This window comes from Scyliorhinus torazame, chromosome 5, assembly GCF_047496885.1.
Source record: "Scyliorhinus torazame isolate Kashiwa2021f chromosome 5, sScyTor2.1, whole genome shotgun sequence".
Taxonomy (NCBI): domain Eukaryota; kingdom Metazoa; phylum Chordata; class Chondrichthyes; order Carcharhiniformes; family Scyliorhinidae; genus Scyliorhinus; species Scyliorhinus torazame.
Window position 1 is genome coordinate 98,480,882 of NC_092711.1, and position 22,596 is coordinate 98,503,477.

The 22,596-nt window shown below is 49.0% G+C and overlaps 1 protein-coding gene and 1 long non-coding RNA gene across 3 annotated transcripts in view; one reads left to right on the forward strand and one right to left on the reverse strand.

Moving 5' to 3' along the window:
• The window catches only part of LOC140417814 (uncharacterized), a 150,236-nt gene extending 129,233 nt beyond the window's left edge, over window positions 1-21,003 (forward strand). Inside the window, exons 6-7 of the mRNA XM_072501267.1 lie at window positions 15,234-15,291; window positions 17,066-21,003. Of these exons, the coding sequence (XP_072357368.1) occupies window positions 15,234-15,291; window positions 17,066-18,105 (1,098 nt within the window). The 3' untranslated portion in view covers window positions 18,106-21,003. The remainder of the gene's footprint in view (window positions 1-15,233; window positions 15,292-17,065) is intronic.
• Window positions 1,372-3,980, reverse strand: LOC140421537 (uncharacterized). 2 transcript variants are annotated; one of them, XR_011946890.1, is made up of 2 exons: window positions 3,888-3,980; window positions 1,372-2,008 (listed from the first exon to the last, which is right to left on the reverse strand). It is a non-coding gene; the product is annotated as an uncharacterized lncRNA (long non-coding RNA). The 2 variants fall into 2 exon arrangements; XR_011946891.1 differs by having other exon boundaries at window positions 1,372-3,586; window positions 3,888-3,956.
• Window positions 21,004-22,596: the final 1,593 nt, after the last annotated feature.

Below are 22,596 nucleotides of genomic sequence, written 5' to 3' on the forward strand. Positions count from 1 at the left end.
CCCTGATCTCAGAGGGACAATTCCTGTTTCTCCTGCTCTGAGTCACAGGGACACAAAATGTTAACTCTTTTTCTCTCAATACCGATGCTGCCAGAACTGCTGAGTTTTTCCAACATTTACTGTTTTTCTCCTTCTTTCTTTCTTTAATCTATTACAACCCCTTCATGAAATTCTACACCTCTATTAAATAGGAACATACAGACACCGAGAGAGAGAGAGAAAGGAGAGACAAAACTGAGATTTTAAACAGCAGAAAGATGAGGTGGCGAGAGATAAATGCTGAGAAATAGAGGAAACAAGTAACACAGAAAGAATAATATAAAATATAAGGGAGCAGGTGATCAGTTCCCAGCTACAAAGAGCAGAAAGAACTCAGTGACTGATCCACAGACACAGCCGGTGCTGTCCGGGAATGGAGACTCTGAATAGAAATAACCGGCTCATTTGTAAATGTCACCACAATGTGATCTGTGTGACTCTGCCCTGACTCTGTGGACAGATACAGGCCGCCTTGACAGATGTTCTCACCAGATTGTGGTCCCTGGATTTATTTTCTGCTCAGAAGTGAGATGTGTGGTTTGGAACTGGCAGCAGAGAAACAGGAAGTTGTGTTACCTGAGAATGAAACGCAGGCGTCAGTTTCATGTTATCACCATGAACAGTCTTCCTGTCTGTGAGGGTGAACTCACTCTGACAGTATCAAGAACACCCACACATATTGCTGCCAGTCCCAGCATTACATTCACCTCCATTCCCATTTTAAACATTAAAATATGAGGTTATTTAGATTTTTAACATATTAACTGAACAGGAAGATGGACTGAGGATATTACTGGGAGAAATGAGGGGACATTATCCAAAATTAAATTTTCCTCAATGAGGGTTATTAGAAAATTGGAGATGTAAAGTTAGTCGGGGCCGATCAGAGAGAGAGAGAAAGTGAGAGGTAGAGAGAGAAAAGATTCAGTCTCCATAAATGAGATGTTGGAGGAGAGGTTCAGTGTGTTCTGTGCTTCTTCAGAGAGAGAAATTAAGTGAGTTTAGGCGCTCTGTGAAATAGAAATGTTAAAGGAGTGAGTGTCTGAGAGAAAGATAGAGAGGTAGGAGGTCTGTGGAATGAGTGAGTGTGAGAGCGGAGAGAGATTAAGTCAGAATCTGAAACAGAACAGAGATGTTCAGTGTGTGAGAGACAGGAGAGCAGGTTCATATACCTGAGGATCACTGAGAATAATCAGAATAAGGAGACCACCCAGAAAGCAGCCAATAGGAATCTTCAGCTGAACACATCACTTATTCTTAAAGGGACATCCGGGGTTCTGACACTGTTCAGCTCCCAGTTAAAGGGGCGGGCACAGCTTTGCCCTTACTCTGTTATGTTTCTGATTGTTAAAGGCCCGCAGGGCTGAGGTTTATTTAAAAAGACAGAATGTGGGAAGCACACATAAACAAAACTGGGAATTCTTGGATACACACTGCAGCTCCTTCATTATCTGGGAATCAAACTGTTGTCCAATTATCCCAGCAGTTAACAGCTGCTATTTTAACGCAGACTTCAACCAATCTATGTTAAGTAGGTTTCTATTCAATTATTTCATTGTGACTGTCACACAAACACATTTTCAGTCTGGAAACTTAAACCAGCTGCTTTAAATTCAATCAGGAACATCACAGTTTTACACCAATCTCAGATCTGACAGCACATTTCCAGCATTCACCATTGTTCTTCTTGACTCTGAACACAGTTGTGAAGGAGCTTCTGTTCTAGGAGCTCTGAAACATGGAAGAGAGCGGTTGGGACACATTTCTTACACGCCTCAGGAATAACCCACACGGGGGCTTTGCTGACAGTGAAACGAGATGAGAAAGACCAAAGTGTTGTTTGTCCCTCTCAGCGTGACCCTGAAGGACTGTGTCCAGGCTGAAGTTCTGTTCCTGCCGTATGATCCTTCCACAGATTGTCCTTTCTGAGCTCCAGACAGGTGATGTTAAACACTCAGGTGTGAAAGATCTGCAACAACGTTTCAAATAAAGTTGATTTATTTCACATTTATAAACCTCATCAGCAGATTAAGACAGTCAGAGTGAACATTATTCAGTCCTGGACATAATTAACAGCATCAATAATGGTATAATCTAAACCTTGTAGTCGCTTGTGAACTCGCTGATGTGTTAGCAGGTGGGATGAGTGAGTAAACTCCCTTTCCACAGACATTACAGTTGAATAGCCGCTCCCCAGTGTGAACTCGATGATGTTTCAGAATATAAGATAAATGAGAAAATTCCTTCCCACATATGGAGCAAGTGAATGGCCTCTCTCCACTGTGAACTCTCTGGTGTGTCAGCAGGTTGGATGACTGACTGAATCCCTTCCCACACATGGAGCAGGTGAATGGCCTCTCCCCAGTGTGAACTCGCTGATGATTCAATAGGTAGGAGGAACGAGTGAATCCCTTCCCACACACTGAGCAGGTGAACGGTCTGCTCACTGTGAACCTGCTGATGTGTCAGAAGGTTGTATGAACGTGTGAATCCCTTCCCACATTCAGAGCAGGTGAACGGTCTGTCCCCTGTATGAAGTTGCTGGTGTATCAGAAGGTTGGATGAATTAATGAATCCTTTCCCACAATCAGAGCAGGTGAATGGCTTCGCCCCGGTGTGAATTCTCTGGTAGTTCAGTAGGGCATATGGATGGCTGAATCCTTTCCCACACACAGAGCAGGTGAATGGTCTCTCCCCAGTGTGAGCATATTGGTGTGTTGGTAAATCCTTTTTGTTAAAGCTCTTCTCAGTCAGGACAGTTAAAATGTTTGTTATCAGAGTGAACACGTTGATGTGTCTGCAGGTGGGATGACTGAATGAATCCTTTCCCACACACTAAGCAGGTGAACGGTCTCTCCCCAGTGTGACTACGTTGATGTGTCAGCAGATCCTTTTTACATTTAAAACTCTTTTCACAGTTAGGATATGTAAACGGTCTCTTATCAGTATGAACAAGTTGGTGTGTCACAATGTGGGATGATCAAGCAAATCCCTTCCCACACACAGGGCAGGTGAATGGCCTCTCCTCAATGTGAACTCGCTGGTGTGTGTGAAGGTTGTATGAATGGGTGAATCCCTCCCACAAATGGAGCAGGTGAAAAGTCTCTCCCCAGTGTGACTGTGCCGATGAACCTCCAGTTGTGATGGTAACTGAAACCCCTCCCACAGTCTGCACATTTCCAGGGTTTCTCCATTGTGAGGGGTCTTTATGTCTCTCCTGCTTAAAGCCTTGTCGACACACGCAACAGGAGTATAGTTTTTCCCTGCTGTGAATGGTGATTTTCTTTCAGGCTGTGTAACTAGTTCAAGCTCTTTCCAGTCAGTGCAATGAAACACTCTCATTCGAGTGTGTGTTGTGTGTGTCTCGGTGCTTTTCCAGTCACACTGATCATTGACATTTTTTTTCCTTAAACGGAAGAGACAAACATTTCTCCTTCCAGTTTCAAAGCCTGATGATATTCAACTCCTGATGAATCGAGTGGCTGTCAGATCTCGATGTGATGTTTGGTTTTGAGTTTTCTGTGGCCAATCCTCCACTTCCAATATCCTGTAAAAGTAGTTTGCAAAAGCCATCACTGTCAGTCCAGGATAGAAATTCTGAACAGCGAATTCTAGTTTCTCTGGAACATTTTTTCCTCTCTTGCTCCCCCAAAGCTGTAAATCCCCGTCCCACACACTCTCCCTCCTCCCTGGGCTGAAATCCAAACCCATCTCACAATCTGCACCATTTCTTTCCTCCACTCCCAGTTTTCTCCCTCCCTCTCCTCTGCCTGGGTTCAGTTCTCCAGCTCCTGTCTGCAGACTGACAATAAAACCAATGGGTCTTATTGGGGGGTTTGGATTCTCACCATTGTCCCCGCTCGCGGCGGCTCTCATTCAGCCTCTGGGAGCCGCACTCACTCTCACTGCGGCTGCGCTCAGCCCGGAGCAGCACCGCGCATGCTCCACACAGAAAGGCGACTTCCGGAGGCGGGACATTCTGACGCCTGCGCGTTCTGACTCCTGTGACCAACATAGGGCGTTTTCATCCGCGCCCGGCATTCTGGGTAGCCTTATCCGCCATTATTTCCTTACGTTCCTCAGGGTGATATATTAGTTCCGGTACTTTTGATACAATTCGGTGTATGTCCCGAATGGAGAGGCCGCATCGGTGTTTTTCTCTCTGATCGGCCCCAGTTGACGGCTGTCATCTGTTTTGTGGGTGCTATGCCACAGGGCGCCTGCGCGGCCGCCATCTTTCTCAGGTGCAACAGGGCGCATGCGCGGCCGTCCAGGACCCGGAAGCCGGAAGAGAGAATATTGTGAATTTCTCGCCTGGACTGAGAGTGAAATTCCTTTGGAAACCCCTTTCGAAAGAGGAGGATTTACTAACGGGAACTTCAAACCAAACATCACATCATCGTCTGACTGAGTTACTCGGATCATCAGGACCTGAATATCATTGGGAGGTAAAATGGTTTGTCTGTTCTGTCCGTGGATAAAGATTTCAGATATCAGAGTGACTGGGAAATTTTTAATGACCATTCCGGGTTAAATTTGAGGCTAACTTCCCCAATGTGATCGGTGTAATTAAATAATTTGTTGTTGTACTTGATGCGCGATCAATTGCACAAAGACTCAGATTGGATACAACTGTGGCATTTTTGCAGTCAGATGTGTGGCCTCCTACTGCAGCTGGCAAAATGGCAGATCAATGGAGGTCACGCATATTTATACAGCTCCTCGTGGGCGGAGCCAGTCGGCAGTGGCTACCGGCGAACCAGTAGTGCAGGTCCTACCTTACATCCCCTAATACAGGTGTACACAGTGGTTCACCACATTCACTCCCTTTAAAAATGAGTCCGGCGGGGTGGTGTGGAACTATATACAACGTTGCAAATTATGTACAGTGTCTTATAATATGAGTGGGAAAGGAAAAAAATGTCCATTTTAACGGTCCGGAGCCGTCAGAGGTTCAGTTGATCCGGTGCTTTGACAATTCGCTGCGAGCGACGTAACGGTGGCGCCGATGTCGGTGCTGGTGCTGGCCAGTAGTCGGATGACCCCGGGAGCGTGCCAACATCTTCTTCATCCACTTGTGTGGGCAGGGGGGGGGGGGGGGATGGGTCTGGTGGGGTTAATGTTGGTAGCGCCGGGAGAGGGGAGGGAGGCGCATGGGCGGGGGAGTGTGCTGGGGTGGAACCTGATGGTGCCAGGTCCCTGAGGGAGACAGTATCTTGGCGGCCGTCGGGGAACTCCACGTAGGCATACTGAGGGTTGGTGTGGAGCAAGTGTACCCTGTCCACCAAGGGGTCCGCCTTGTAGAGTCGGATGTGCCTACGGAGCAGGACCGGTCCTGGAGCTGCGAGCCAAGTCGGGAGCGACACCCCAGATGTGGACTTCCTGGGGAAGGTAAAAACACGTTCATGGTGTGTGTTATTTGTGGCGGTGCACAGTAGTGACCGGATGGAGTGTAGTGCTTCAGGAAGGACCTCCTGCCAACGAGAGGCTGGGATGTTCCTGGACCCTAGGGCCAGCTGGACGGCCCTCCAAACCGTCCCATTCTCCCTTTCTACTTGGCCGTTACCCCGGGGGTTGTGGCTGGTCGACCTTCTGGAGGCAATACCCCTGCTGAGCAGGAACTGACGCAGCTCATCACTCATGAATGAGGATCCCCTATCACTGTGGATGTAGGCGGGGAAACCGAACAGAGCAAAAATGGTGTTGAGGGCCTTTATGACGGTGGCAGACGTCATATCGGGCATGGGATGGTGAAGGGGAATCTGGCGTATTCATCGACCACACTGAGAATGTACGTGTTACGGTAGGTGGAGGGGAGGGGCCCTTTGAAATCCACACTGAGGCGTTCAAAGGGGCGGGAAGGCTTCACCAGGCGCGCACGGTCCAGCTGGTAGAAGTGCGCCTTGCACTCCTCACAAACCTGGCATTCCCTGGTTACTGTCCGTACTTCCTCGATGGAGTAGGGCAGATTGCAGGCCTTGACGAGGTGGTACAACCATGTGACCCCCCCCCCCCCAAGGTGACAAAGGCTGTCATGCAGGGCCCGGAGTTGGTCTACTTGTGCGCTGGCACATGTACCTCGGGAGAGGGCATCTGGGGGTTCGTTGAGTTTGCCGGGGTGACACAAAATCTCGTAATTATAGGTGGAGAGCTCGATTCTCCACCGTAAGATTTTATCATTTTTGATCTTGTCCCGCTGCGTGTTGTTAAACATGAAGGCTACCGACCATTGGTCAGTGAGACGAGTGAATCTCCTGCCGGCCAGGTAATGCCTCCAATGGCGCACAGCTTCAACGATAGCTTGTGCCTCCTTTTCGACAGATGAGTGCCGAATTTCAGAGGCATGAAGGGTGCAGTAAAAGAATGCCATGGGTCTGCCTACCTGATTTAGAGTGGCGGCAAGGACGACATCTGAAGTGTCGCTTTCTACTTGAAAGGGCAGTGCCTCGTCCACTGCATGCATCCCGGCCGTGGCTATGTCAGCTTTGATACGGGCAAAGGCATGTTGTGCCTCGGCCGCGAGGGGAAATTGAGTGGACTGTATGAATGGGCGGGCCTTGTCTGCATAGTTTGGGACCCACTGGGTGTAGTAGGAAAATAGCACCAGGCAGCGTTTGAGTGCCTTGGGGCAGTGGAGGAGGGGGAGCTCCATGAGGGGGCGCATGCGTTCGGGGGTCAGGTCCCAGAAGTCCAATTTGGACTACATAGCCGAGGATGGCTAAGCGGGTCGTGCTGAACACACACTTCTCTTTATTATACGTAATGTTGAGAAGAGTGGCGGTGCGGAGGAATTTAGCAAGGTTGGCCTCGTGGTCCTGCTGATCATGGCCGCAGATGGTGACATTATCTAAGTACGGAAATGTGGCCCGCAAACCGTACTGGTCGACCATTTGGTCCATCTCCCTTTGGAAGACCGAGACCCTGTTAGTGACGCCGAAAGGAACCCAAAGAAAGTGATAAAGCCGACCGTCCGCCTCAAAGGCAGTATACGTACGGTCCGATTTCAGGATGGGGAGCTGGTGGGAGGCGGATTTCAAGTCAATTGTTGAGACGACCCGGTACTGCGCAATCTGATTGACCATATCAGATATGCGTGGGAGGCGGCACGCATTGAGCTGCGTGTACCGATTGATGGTCTGGCTGTAGTCCACGACCATTCTGTGTTTCGCCCCAGTTTTTACTACTACCACTTGGGCTCTCCAGGGGCTGTTGCTGGCCTCGATGATGCCTTCCCGAAGCAGCCGCTGGACCTTGGACCTGATGAAGGCCTTGTCCTGAGTGCTGTACCGTCTGCTCCTGGTGGCAACGGGCTTGCAATCCGCAGTTAGATTGGCAAAGTGGGAGGGGGGGTTAATCTTGAGGGTCGAAAGACCGCAAACGGTGAGTGGAGGTAGGGGCCCGCCGAATGTAATGGTGAGGCTCTGGAGATTGCACTGAAAATCCAGGCCCAGCAATAGTGCAGCGCAGAGATTAGCAAGGACGTAGAGAAGGAAACCGCTGAATTCTATGCCCTGAACAGTGAGAGTGACCATACAAAACTCTCGGATCGGGACGGAGTGGTATCCGGAGGCCAGGGAGATCCTTTGATTGGCGGGTTGGACCGCAAGGAAGCAGCGCCTTACCGTATCCGGGTGTATGAAGCTTTCGGTGCTCCCGGAGTCAAGCAGGCAAGAGGTCACGTGGCCGTTGATTTTCACCGTTGTCGAAGCGGTGGCCCGGTTGTGTGGACGAGATTGGTCCAGCGTCATCGAGGTGAGCTGCGGGTGGTCATCAGATGTTTTGGATGGAGAGTGTCAGCGACCCAGATTGTGGGATGTCCGGAGGTCCTGTGGGGAACAAAATAGCGGCGCCTATGCGGCGCACATTACAGGGCGGGACAAGATGGCGGCACCCATGGGACGCACGTTGGTGGTGCTGGGCAAGATGGCGGTGCCCATGGCCGCATGTGGACTGAGGGGGGGAAGATAGCGGCACCGACTGCCCACAAATGGCCCCGGGAGGAGAAGATGGCGGCGCCCATTGTGCATTTGGCAGGGGGAGGGGGCGATAGCGGGCACGAAAGCGGTGACTGCGTGGGCCTGGCACACAGCTGTGAAGTGGCCCTTTTTACTACAGGACTTGCAAGTGGAGGTGGGGGCCCGGCAGAGTTGGCGGGGGGGGCTTCTGTTGACCACAGATGTAGCAGCGGGGACCCCCTGGGTGTGTGGATCGGCATGCGGCTAGGCGGATTGGCTAGGCTGGGCCCCAGCTGGGGGGGTTGTTTGCGGGGTCCAGGAGGGGTAGGACGGTAGGTCGCGTGGCGAGGGGGGTATGCCTAGACATTACGGGATGCGACCGTCATGGAGAGCGCTAACGTTTTCATCTCCGCTTGGTCAAGCGTGGCCCCTTCCAGCAGTCGTTCTCGGATGCGGTCCGACGCAATCCCTGTTACGAAAGTATCACGCATGAGGAGATTAGCATGTTCAGCAGCCGTAACAGCCTGACAGTCACGGTCCTGGACGAGTGGGATTAGGGCCCACCAGAAGTCTTCGATGGACGCACCAGGAGTTGAGAACGAGTGGGGAGTACGTGCCTGGCAAAGAGCGTGTTGGTTTTCTGCGCATAGTGTTCTTTTAGGAGCGCCATCGCTTCCGCATAACCCGAGGCGTCCTGGATCAACGGGAACACGCTGGAGCTCAACCTAAAATACAAGACGTTTATCTTCTGAGCCTCCGTTGGCGTCGGGATCACAGCGTTGATGTAAGCCTCAAAACAAGCTAGCCAGTGAGTAAAGTCCTTTCTGGCGTCGGGTGAGTGCAGATCCAGCTGCAGGCGATCTGGTTTGATTTTGATATCCATTTTGTTGAAAACCTGACTGCAATAAATTGATGCGCGATCAATTGCACAAAGACTCAGATTGGGTACAACTGTGGCTTTATTGCAGTCAGATGTGTGGCCTCCTACTGCAGCTGGCAAAATGGCAGATCAATGGAGGACACGCATATTTATACAGCTCCTAGTGGATGGAGCCAGCCGGCAGAGGCTACCGGCGAACCTGTAGTGCAGGTCCTACCTTACATCCCCTAATATAGGTGTACACAATGGTTCACCACAGTACTCTTATGTATGCAGGTAAATTTTAAAACTACCGCATTAGCATACTTGGCAGGTAAACTGGGCAAACTGCTGACCTTGTTTGCAGTGAGAGTTACTAGCCCAGATTTTGTTAAAGTTTGTTGTTTCTGTTGCATTTCATTCAGCTCATCGTGGCTACAAAGTAGGTATTCAGCCTAATCTCAATTTCCAGATTGTGGTCTGTAGCTTTTTAAGTTACATCAATTCAAATGTCTGTCTGAATACTTTTTAAATGTTATGAGGGTTTCTGCCATCATTTCAGGCAGCATTGTCCTAATGATTTCCGAGCTTTGACGCTCACTAAGGCAGAAGGTAATATTTGAATTCAATACTTTGCAGACCTAATGGGGCCAATGGCCTGCTTCTGCACCGTAAATTCTATGATCATTGTCGATTGTTGTAAAGACCCATGAATCTCACCAAGGTAGAAGGTGAAATTTGAACTCGTTGAAAGTTCACTGATTACCCTGAAACCATTGCCGATTGTTGCAAAGACCCATCTGGTTCACTCCTGTCCTTCAGTGAAGGAAATCTTCTATCCTTACCTGGTCGGCCTACATGTGACTCCAGATCCAGTCAGTTGGTTGACTCTTAATATGCTCTCTGAGATGCACTCAGTTCAAGGGCAATTAGTGCTGGGCAGTGAATGCTGGCCCAGCCAGTGACACCCACATCCCGTGAATGAACAGAAAAGAAAATCTGTCATCCTTACCTGATCTGCCCGACACGATTCCAAACCACAGCAATGTGGTTGACTCTTTAAATGCCCTCCGAGATGGCCGAGCAAGCCACTCGGTTTAAGGAACATTAGGGATGGGCAATAAATGTTGGCCCAGCCAGTGACTCCCACAAATGAATCAAATCAAATCCTGGAGACTCCAGTCAGTCAATCCAGGAGAGCGAAAACAGCGCGGGAGCAGAGCGAGCCGGGACAGCAAAACAGTGCCGGAGGAGAGAGCCGGGAGATTTAAAAAGCGCGGGAGGAGAGAGCCGGGACAGTGATGGGAGAGGTGAGTGCACAAAAGGTGTGGCAGGAGTGCCTTTAGACATGGAGTGCTGATTGGAACAGAGTGCATCTGAGTTTAGGTGAGTGGCGAGAGAGGGCTGTGTTTTGGTTGGTGTTCGAGTTTATCCTTGAGGTTCTATAAAGAAAATTTTTTTTAAAAAAAATATTTAAATTAATTAACTAGTTGAATGTGGCTGGACAGGTGATGTGCTGTTGCTGTATGATGATGGAACTGGTGGATCCCATTGAGACCGTCAGTGACCACATCTGCAGCAAGTGTTGGCTGCTCGAGCAATTTCGGCTCAGAATTGATGAGCTGGAGACCGAGCTGCACACACTGCGACACATCAGGGAGCGGGAACATTACCTGGACGCTTTGTTTCAGGAGGCAGTCACACCCGGTAGAATAAGTTCTGTTAATTCGGACAGTGGTCAGGGACAGAGTGGTGTGACTGCAAGGGAGGCAGGTAGGGGGATCCTGAGTTTAGGAGTTGAGGAGCCTCGGCCCTTGACCTTGTCCAACAGGTATGAGGTACTTGCTCCCTGTGTGGATGAGGAAGAGGGCTGTAGGGAGGATGCGTTGACTGACCACTGCACCGTGGTACAGGAAGCCATTCAAGAGTGGTGAGCAAAAAGACAAGTGGTAGTTGTAGGGGATTCTATAATTAGGGGGATTGATGGCATCCTTTGTAAGCCAGATCGAGAGTCCCACATGGTATGTTGCCTGCCCGGTGCCAGGGTGAGGGACATCTCTGATCGGCTTGAAAGGATTTTGGAGAGGGAGGTGGAGGATTCAGTTGTTGTGGTCCACGTTGGGACTAACAACATAGGTAAGACTAGGAAAGAGGACCTGTTTGGGGATTATCAAACACTAGGGACTACATTAAAGAGCAGGTCCTCCAGGGTTATAATCTCTGGATTACTACCCGTGCCACGTGCCAATTGGCATAGGGTTGAGAAAATTAGAGAAGTTAACACGTGGCTAAAGGAGTGGTGCGGGAAAGAGGGATTCCATTTCATGGGGCATTGGCATCAGTACTGGGGCAGGAGGGACCTGTACCGTTGGGACGGTCTTCACCTGAACCATTCTGGGACCAGTGTTCTAGCGAATAGGATAAATAGGTTGGTCACAAGGACTTTAAACTAGCAAGTTGGGGGGGGGGGAAGGGAAGTGTAAAGCTATGAACAGTATAATGGTTAATGGAGATCAAGGCAGCAGGTTACGTGACAGGTTATTATGTAGAGATATGGGTTCAAAGACAAGGAAAATTAGGAGCAAGGGTAAGAGGAAAAATAAATTGCGAAAAGTTACTGATCAAGGTGTTAGGATTCATAACAAAGACATAAAAAACAGCATAAGTGTACTTTACCTGAATGCTGGTAGTATAGGAAATAAGGTAAATGAGTTGATGGCGCAAATCATAGTGAATGACGATGATTGAGTGGCCATTACTGAAATATGGTTAAAAGATGGTCACGACTGGGAGTTAAATATCCAAGGGTATCAGACTATACGAAAGGATAGAATGGACGGTAAGGGCGGTGGTGTAGCTTTGTTTTTTAAGGATGGCATCCGGGCAATAGTAAGGGATGATATTGGTGCTATGGAGGACAAGGTTGAATCAATTTGGGTGAAAATCAGGAATAGTAAGGCGAAAAGGTCACTGATAGGAGTAGTCTATAGGCCACCAAATAGTAACAGGATGGTAGGGCAGGCAATAAGCAAAGAAATAACGGATGCATGTCGAAATGGTACAGCGGTTATCATGGGAGATGTTAATCTGCATATCGATTGGTTTAACCAGGTTGGTAAAGGCAGCCTTGAGGAGGAGTTTATAGAATGTGCCCAGGATAATTTCCTGGAACAGTATGTAATGGAACCTACAAGGGAACAAGCAGTCCTAGATCTGGTCCTGTGTAATGAGGCAAGATTGATTAATGATCTTATAGTTCGGCATCCTCTTGGAAGGAGCGACCACAATATGGTGGAATTTAAAATACAGTTGGAGGATGACAAGGTAAAATCAAACACTAGTGTTTTGTGCTTAAACAAATGCGTTACAATAGGATGAGAGAAGAACTAGCTAAGGTAGACTGGGAGCAAAGACTTCATGGTGAAGCAGTTGAGGAACAGTGGAGAACCTTCCGAGCGATCTTTCACAGTGTTCAGAAAAGGTTCATACCGACAAAAAAAAGAAAGACGGTAGAAAGGGGAAAAATCGACCGTGGATATCTAAGGAGATGAGGGAGAGTATCAAATTAAAGGAAAAAACATACAAAGTGGCAAAAATTAGTGGGAGACTAGAGGACTGGGAAGTCTTTAGGGGACAACGGAAAGCTACTAAAAAAGCCATAAAGAAGAGTAAGGTAGACTATGAAAGTAAACTGTCTCAGAACATAAAAGCAGATAGTAAAAGCTTCTACAAATATATAAGACAAAAAAGAGTGGCTAAGGTAAATATTGGTCCTTTGGAAGATGAGAAGGGAGATTTAATAATAGGAGACGGGGAAATGGCTGAGGAGCTGAACAGGTTTTTTGGGTCAGTCTTCACAGTGGAGGACACAAATAACATGCCAGTGACTGATGGAAATAAGGATATGATAGGTGAGGACCTTGAGATGATTGTAATCACTCGGGAGGCAGTATTGGGCAAGCTAATGGGGCTAAAGGTAGATAAGTCTCCTGGCCCTGATGGGATGCATCCCAGAGTGTTAAAAGAGATGGCTAGGGAAATTGTAAACGCACTAGTGATAATTTATCAAAATTCACTGGGACCACCCCAGAGTCTAGAGGATTGGAAAGTAGCAAACGTGACACCACTGTTTAAAAAAGGAGGTCGGCAGAAAGCGGGTAATTATAGGCCGGTAAGCTTAACTTCGGTTGTAGGGAAAATGCTGGAATCTATCATTAAGGGGGAAATAGTGGGGCACCTGGAGGGAAACTGTCCCATTGGACAGACGCAGCATGGGTTCACAAAGGGTAGGTCATGTCTGACTAATTTGGTAGAGTTTTTTGAGGATGTTACCAGTGCAGGAGATAACGGGGAGCCAATGGATGTGGTATATCTGGATTTCCAGAAAGCTTTTGACAAGGTACCACACAAAAGGTTGCTGCATAAACTAAAGATGCATGGCATTGAGGGTAAAGTGGTAGCATGGGTAGAAGATTGGTTAACAACAGAAAGCAGAGAGTGGGGATAAATGGGTGTTTCTCTGGTTGGCAACCTGTAACTAGTGGGGTCCCTCAAGGATCAGTGTTGGGCCCGCAGTTGTTCACATAGACGATTTGGAGTTGGGGACCAAGTGCAATGTGTCAAAGTTTGCAGACTACACTAAGATGAGTGGTAAAGCAAAAAGGGCAGAGGATACCGGAAGTCTGCAGAATGATTTGGATAGTTTAGGTGAATGGGCTAGGGTCTGGCAGATGGAATTCAATGTTGCCAAGTGTGAGGCTATCCATTTTGGGAGGAATACAGCAGAATGGATTATTATTTAAACGGTAAGATGTTAAAACATGCTGCTGTGCAGAGGGACCTGGGTGTGCTGGTGCACGAGACGCAAAAAGTTCGTGTGCAGGTGCACAGGTGATTAAGAAGGCTAATCGAGTTTTGTCTTTCATTGCTAGAGGGATGGAGTTCAAGACTAGTGAGGTTATGCTGCAATTGTATAGGGTGTTGGTGAGGCCGCATCTGGAGTATTGTGTTCAGTTTTGGTCTCCTTACCTGAGAAAGGACATATTGGCACTGGAGGGAGTGCAGAGGAGTTTCACTAGGTTGATCCCAGAGTTGAGGGGATTAGATTATGACGAGAGGTTGGGTAGACTGGGACTGTACTCATTGGAGTTTCGAAGAATGCGGGGGGAACTTATTGAGACATATAAAATTATGAAGGGAATAGATAGGATAGATGCGGGCAGGTTGTTTCCACTGGTCGGGGAAAGCAGAACTAGGGGGCATAGCCTCAAAATAAGGGGAGGTAGATTTAGGACGGAGTGTAGGAGGAACTTCTTCACCCAAAGGGTTGTGAATCTCTGGAATTCCTTGCCCAGTGACGCAGTTGAGGCTCCTTCTTTAAACGTTTTTAAGAAAAAGATAGATGCCTTTCTAAAGAATAAAGTGATTCGGGGATATGGTGTACGGGCCGGAGAGAGGAGCTGAGTCCACAAAGATCAGCCATGATCTCATTAAATGGCGGAGCAGGCTCGAGGGGCCAGATGGCCTACTCCTGCTCCTAGTTCTTATGTTCTTATGTAGTTGGCATCCGGTCCAGGCTGGCAGTGCATGTGCCTGCGGCACCTTGTCCTCTGTAAAGATGGCGGCCGGTAACCCGGGCCTGGCACCGCTCAGCTCTCACTCTGTTCGGTGCTGTTTAAGACGGGACCATTAACATTTTCCTCGGGAGTTGAAGCCTCCACGGGGTATTTATGAAGCCTCCCGGCTCACTCCGCAGCTTCTATTGCTCGCTGGCCACCCACTGGCTCCAATCCTGAAAGTCGCTCGATTGTTTCTTTCCCGCTCCTCGCACCGTCAGCGCATGCACCAGTCACAGCCGGGCTCGGTGCATGTGCGAGGACCATCTGTAATGTGGATAGAGCACATTCTCAGCTGCTATGCATGATGAGTAATACCCCAGCCATTGAAATCGATATTGCAGATAGAAACTATGCTTTGCCAACCGATTACGATTGGTACCATTTGGCCAAGGTAAGAAATTTATTACATAAATTAATAAAGCAACTAAATAGTACAGGCCGTCCACCACAGGTCTGTCCTGGGTGTGATTGACAACAGACCAAACATGAACAGGGAGTTGTTACCGTGTTGGGGTCTGAGAAGGTTCAGGTGAACAGTGATTTTTGTCTCCCTGGACTGAATAGTTAAACTGCCCCTCGCCAATAACAATGTGCTGAAATCGGATCAAATGGTTTGGGACTTTTAAAGTTGGAGTGTTAGCCAGTGGGAAAACTGAGGAAATCCCTTTGCACACGTGAAAAGTATGAGTGAAATCCGTCTGAACTGCTCTTGAACTGCACATTCGATTAACTAATGACTAACTCATATTTATTCTTATCCAGTGGAAACATCTTCCAATTGTCGATCATATCAAACCTGTTCATAATCTTACAGGATCAGGTAATCCTTCATTCCCTTTTCCAGTCCAAAAGGTTTTTTTGTAATTTTCTTGAAATGAAAATTGAAAATCGCTTATTTGTCACGAGTAGGCTTCAATTAAGTTACTGTGAAAAGCCCCTAGTCGCCACTTCCGACGCCTGTTCGGGGAGGCTGGTACGGGAATTGAACCGTGCTGCTGGCCTGCCTTGGTCTGCTTTAAAAGCCAGCGATTTAGCCCAGTGAGCTAAACCAGCCCCTTTGAACATTTCTCTTCAGCGGATATAAAAATATTGAAAATGGGATAAAGGTTGTTTGGCTGACGGTCAATCACTGTCCTGCTAGCTCTCTGGAGCAATCCAGTCAGTGCCATTCTCCTGCTCTATCCCTGTATCCTCGTAGGTTTATTTCCCTCAGACGTCTATCCAATTTCCTTTTGAAATCAAATCATTCATTGTATCTATTTTCAAACTCCCTCATAGGCAGCAAGTTTCAGGTCATTCCACACGCTTTGTAAAACCATACATCTCATATCACCTCATATCTCCTGTACCTTTTACATACAAACTAGGAACAGGCCACTCGGCCCCTCGAGCCTGCTCCGCATTCAATAAGGTTGCGGCTGATCTCATTCTAACCTCAACTCCACGTTCCTGCCTACCCCTGATGACCTTTCACCTCCTTGCTCATCAAGAATCTATCCCGCTCTGCTTAAAAATATTCAAGGACTCTGCTTCTACTGCCTTTTAAGGGCGTGAGTTCCAAAGTCTTACAACCCTCAAGAGAATAAAAAATCCTCATCGCCATCTGAAATGAGTGATCCCTCACTTTGCAACAGTGATGCCTGCGTTCTCGATTCTCCCATAAGAGGAAACATCCTCTCCACATCCATCTGTCAAGACCCCTCAGGATCTTATATAGTTCAATCCAGGTTTTACCCCAAACTTTAAATCTGTGTCCCTAGTGCTTGTACGATCAGTGAACGGAAGCAGAGTTTCTTTGTCCACCTGATGGAAATCTGGCATAATGTTGTGGCCCTCGATCAAATCTCCCCTCAACCTCCTTTGCAGGAACCATTCTGGTAAATCTCCTCTGCACCTTCTCCAAGAACCTTCACATTCTTCCTGAAGAGTGGTGACCAGAGCTTTAGAAAGATTCATAGAATAGAATTAGAACCATAGAGTTCCAACAGTGCAGAAGGAGGCCATTCGCCCCATCAAGTCTGCAATGATTCTCTGAAAGGGCACCTTGCCTAGGCCCACACCCCTACCCTATCTCTGTAGCCCCATAGCCCCACCTAACCTGCCCATCCCTGGACACTAAGCGGCAATTTATCAAGGCCAATCCACCTAACTTGCCCGTCTTTGGACTGTGGGAGGAAACCCACGCAGACACTGGGAGAAAGTGCAAACTCCACACAGCCAGTCACCAAGACCGGAATTGAACCCAGGTCCCTGGAGTTGTGAGGCAGCAGTGCTAATCCATATGCCACCAGAAGCATAGTTTCAGTATCAATATTACTCTTGATGATGCTCAGATCGAATTTGCTTTGCCAACTGCTCTCTTAATATGTCTTGTAGATATACAAAATCCCTCTTCACCTCTTTCTCCTCCCAAAGAGGTCAATTGGATTTTATAACAATTCAACCATTTTCATGGTCACATGGTCACTTTTTCCAAGTGTCGGCCCCACAATAACCAGATTCATTCAGCTCAATTTCACAACCTGCCTTTATGTTTTTGTGGGTTCTCTCTCACTCCCTATTTTCTGTTTTTAAATCCGTTTCATAGGGTGTTTGAAGGGGAGGCTTCAAAGTCTGGAAACTCAAACCAAGCACCAGACTCCTCAGTTTATCGTATCCTGAATATCATCGTACTTTGAACATGGAAGGAAAAAGCATCGTTCACAGTGGGGAGAAACCGTACTCGTGTTGTGTGTGTGGACAAGGATTTGCTCGATCATCAGGCCTCACGAGACACAAATGCAGTCACACTGAGGAGAAACTGTGGAAATGTGGGGACTGTGGGAAAGGATTCACTTCCCCATCCCAGCTGGAAACTCATCGACGCAGTCACACTGGGGAGAGACCATTCACCTGCGCTGAGTGTGGGAAGGGATTTATTCAGTTAGCGGCCCTGCGGAGTCACCAGCGAGTTCACACTGGGGAGAGACCGTTCACCTGCTCCAAGTGTGGGAAGGGATTTATTCAGTTAGCGGCCCTGCGGAGACACCAGCGGGTTCACACTGGGGAGAGACCATTCACCTGCTCTCAGTGTGGGAAGGGATTCACTCAGTTATCCCACCTGCTGAGACACCAGCGAGTTCACACTGAGGAGAGACCGTTTCAGTGTCCAGACTGCAGGAAGTGCTACAAAAGTTCTGGGAATCTGATGTACCATCAACGTATTCATACTGATGAGAGACCATTTAGGTGCTCTGATTGCGGGACTGGGTTCAAACACTCATCTCACCTCACTGTACATCAGCGAATTCACACTGGGGAGAGGCCATTCGCCTGCGCCAAGTGTGGGAAGGCATTCACTGAGTCATCCAACCTGCAGAAGCACCAGCGAGTTCACACTGATGAGAGACCGTTTCAATGTCCAGACTGCGGGAAGTGCTATAAAAGTTCTTGGGAACTGATGTACCATCAACGTGTTCACACTGACGAGAGACCGTTCAGGTGCTCTCACTGCAGGACTGGGTTCAGACGATCATCTGACCTCACTGTACATCAGCGAACTCACACTGGGGAGAGACCATTCACCTGCTCTCAGTGTGGGAAGGGATTCGCTCAGTCATCCTCCCTGCTGAGACACCAACGAGGCCACAAGTAACGACAGTGATTGGATTTTGCTGTTTCTCACATTCAGGACTGAACTATGTTCATTTGGGTCTCTTTCTGCTGATAACAAACTCCAGCCTATTTACAGGGGCTAATATTCTGGCTAAAAGTCAAATAAATTAGGTTAGTGTTAAATATGCAGTGTGTTAATGGTAAAAGGTGCGATTTATGAGCATGGGGAGAAGGCCAGTAGAATGCTTGCGCAGCAACTGAGGAAGAGGGAAGCGGCCATGGAAGTAGGGAGGGTTGTGGATGGGGAAGGTAATCTAGTGGGTGACCCGGCAGGGCTGAACAAGGTCTTCAGGGACTTTTATAGGAAGCTGTACACTTCGGAACCACCCGGGGGACCGGGGGGGATGAGGCGATTCCTGGACGGACTGTCCTTCCCAAGAGTGGGGAGGGGGTTGGTGGATGGACTGGGGGCCCTGGTCAGGATTGAAGAGGTATTGGGGGGCCTGAGGGTCATGCAGCCGGGTAAAGCCCTGGTGCTGGACGGGTATCCGGTGGAGTTTTACAAAAGATTTGCCGGGATAGTGGGGCTGGTGCTGGTCAGGGTCTTTAACGAGGCAAGAGACAGAGGGAGTTTACCCCCGACGATGTCGCAGGCCACCATCTCGCTCATTCTGAAACGGGATAAGGACCCGGAGGCTTGTGGGTCACACAGGCCGACCTCTCTGATCAACGTAGATGCCAAGTTACTGGCCAAGAGTTTGGCGACCAGAATTGAGGACTGTGTACCGGATGTAATTATGGAGGACCAAACCGGGTTTGTAAAGGGGAGGCAGCTGGTGGCCAACCTAAGAAAGCTGCTCAACGTGATTATGATGCCCCCGGAGAGTAGGGAGGTAGAGATAGTGGTAGCCATGAATGCTGAAAAGGCTTTTGACCGGGTCGATTGGGAGTGGGAGGCACTAGGACGGTTCGGGTTCGGGGTGGGGTTCATCGACTGGGTTAGGCTATTGTATCAGGCCCCGGAGGCGAGTGTAAGGATGAACAGGACGACATCGGATAACTTTAGACTGCAACATGGGACAAGACAGGGCTGCCCTCTCTCCCCACTGCTGTTTGCGCTGGCCATAGAGCCGCTGGCAATTGCACTGAGAGCTTCTAGGGGCTGGAAAGGGCTGGTCCGGGGAGAGTGGAACCAGAGTCTCGTTATACACGGATGATCTGCTGTTATATGTATCGGACCCAATGGTGGGATGAACGGTATTATGGCAACCGTTCAGGGTGGTGGGGGAGAGTTTCCGATATTTGGGTATTCAGTTGACACGGGACTGGGGTTGGTTGCATAAGCTCAACCTGTCCTGGCTGGTGGAACGAGTGAGGGAGGAGGTCCAGAGGTGGGATGCGCTTCCGCTGTCATTGACGGGGAGGGTGCAGACTGTTAAAATGACGATTCTCCCATGGTTCTTGTTTGTTTTTCAGTGTCTCCCTATCTTTATCCCGCGGTTCTTCTTTAAGAAGCTGAATAAAATTATTCTGGGATTTGTATGGGCAGGGATGTCCCTGCGGGTGAAGAGGGTGATGCTTGAAAGGAGCAGAGGAGAAGGGGGGCTGGCATTGCCGAACTTCAACTATTACTGAGCGGCCAACATAGTGATGATAAGGAAATGGATGGTGGGTGCGGGGCCGGTTTGGGAGCAGATGGAGGTTGCTTCGCGCAGGGGCACTAGCTTAGCAGCCCTGGTCATGGCGCCTCTGCCACTTCCGCCGGCACGGTACTCCACCAGCCTGATAGTGGTGGCGACTCTTCAGATCTGGGGCCAGTGGAGGAGGCATGTAGGGGAGGTAAGAGCATTGGTGTGGACCCCAATCTGCGGCAACCACCGATTTGCCCCAGAGAACATGAACGGGGGGATATCGACTGTGAAGGAGGGCGGGGATTGTGAGGATGGGGATGTGTTCCTGGAAGGGAGCTTTCCGAGCATGAGGGCGCTGGAGGAGAAGTTTGGCCTGGCGAGAGGAAACAACTTTAGATACTTGCAGGTGAGGGATTTTGTATGCAGCCTGGTGCCGTCCTTCCCATGTCTCCCGCCAAATGGAAGGCAGGACAGGGTAGTTTCTAGGGGAGAGGTGGGAGAGGGTAGTGTTTCAGACGTCTGCAAGGAACTAATGGGAGCTGAGGAAACGCAGACCGAGGACCTGAAACTTAAGTGGGAGGAGGAGCTCGGGGAGGGAGCTGGAGGACGGTATTTGGGCAGATGCCCTGAGCAGAGTAAACACGACCGCAACATGCGCCAGGCTCAGCCTGATCCGGTTTAAGGTCGTGCACCGGGCCCACATGACGGTGGCCCGGATGAGCAGATTCTACGGGCTGGAGGACAAGTGTGCTAGATGCGCCGGAGGGCTGGCTAACCATGTACACATGTTCTGGACATGCCCTAAACTTGGGGTATTGGCAGGGATTCGCAGATGTCATGTCCCGGGTATTGAAAACTGGGGTGGTAATGAGCCCAGAGGTGGCAATCTTTGGGGTTTCGGAGGACCCGGGAGTCCAGGAAGAGAGGGAGGCCGACGTTCTGGCCTTTGCTTCCCTGGTAGCCCGGCGACGAATACTGTTAGCATTGAGGGAGTCAAGGCCCCCGAGGACTGAGGTATGGCTATCAGACATGAATAGCTTTCTTCGCCTAGAGAAAGTCAAGTTCACCTTGAGAGGTTCGCTATTAGGGTTCGCCCGAAGGTGGCAGCCATTTATTGACTTCTTCGCAGAGGAGTAAGCGTCAGCAGGAGGGGGTGGTGGGGGGGGTGGCTAGGGTAGAGTAGAGTAGGGGGATATTGAGGCAGGCCCGTGCGTGAACAGAGCCGTGGTTTGCACTATGTTTAATTTGTAATTTGTGTCTTGACTTTTTTTCTGTACTGTACAATGTCACTTTTTCTATATGCCTAAAATACCTTAATAAAAATTTTTTTTTTTTTTTTAAAAAAGCAGTGTGTTGAAACTTTTTTTAACAAACAATTTTAATGAGGTATTTTTCGGCCTTGTAAACAGAGGAATTCCAGATCGAGAAAACAAAAGGGCTGTACAGTAAACAAAGTACATAGTGCAATTGCCGTAGCCCACCCCACCCAGAGCTGCCTAAATGACCCCCTATACCACATTCCCCTAACCCCCACGCCGCCCCTGCTGATGATTAATTCTCTGCAAAGAAGTCAATGAATGGTTGCCACCTCCGGGCGAACCCTAACAACGACCCTCCCAAGGCGAACTTGATTTTCTCCAAGCCCAGGAAACTCGCCATGTCTGACAGCCAGGCTTCCGACTTCAGGGGCTTCGAGTCCCTCCAAGCTAGAAGTATCCGTCTCCGGGCGACCAGGGAAGCAAAGGCCAAGACGTCGGCCTCTTTCTCCCCCTGGACCTCCGGGCTACTGAAACCCAAAAAATCGCCACCTCTGGACTAATTGCCACCCTCGTGTTCAATACTCTAGACATGACGTCCTCGAACCCCTGATATTATCTCCTAAGTTTTGGACACGCCCAAAGCATGTGGACATGGTCTGCCGGTCCTCTCAGACACTTTACACACCTGTCCTCCACGCCGAAGAATCTGCTCATCCGGGACACTGTCATGTGGGCCCGGTGGACAACCTGAAATTGAATCAGGCCAAGCCTGGCACATGTTGCAGTCCCATTAACCCTGCTCAGCGCGTCCACCACAGGCCTTCCTCAATCTTCCCTCCCAACTCCTCGTCCCATTTATGCCTCAGCTCCTCGGACTGCGTCTCCTCTGCTCCCATGAGCTCCTTGTAAATTTTCCGAGACACTTCCCTCCCCCACTAGACATGACCCTATCTTGGATCCTGCTTAGTGGCAAGAGTGGAAAAGATGGATCTGGCTGTGACAATATTGAATTCTTTACCCGTCAGTCTGGCCTCAATAAAACTCGAGATGGATTTGTAGGCATAGTATTATTTATTTTTAACCAACTTGCAAGTCTGACTCGCTTCATAATGAGCCTCAGAACACACAAGGTTTCTTCTGAAACCCTAGGAGCCGAGTGCTATCGGAGACAAAGGAATCTCTACAAATATATTCAAATGGCATCAAGTTTCACATACAAGATTCCTATAGGCCATCCTATACACCTCCTGACCTGGCCATATATCCTGATTGGCTCACTTCTCATTCCTTAACCCTGGGCCTCTTGTTACCCAGCATCCTTTTCCCATCCTCCACCAGACACCCCTCCCTCCTTCCTTGCCATGCTTTCTGAAATCCTTTGTCTGTGAACTCAGTACTATTAGACTGATCACATCCACATTACGGTAACTAATATTTGAACTATCTATTTTATATCACATTCGTTTGTTCAATTCCTCAATTCCTCCTTTTATCATTTCATGATGACCTATCTGTCCAACCCGTTGCTATGGCCCCTCATCTAAAAAGATTCATCGCTGCATTTCCAATTCCTGTTGCAGCACTCCGTCATCCGCTGCACCCTCGTGGATCCTAACAGCCAAGACTCTAGGGATGTTTGTC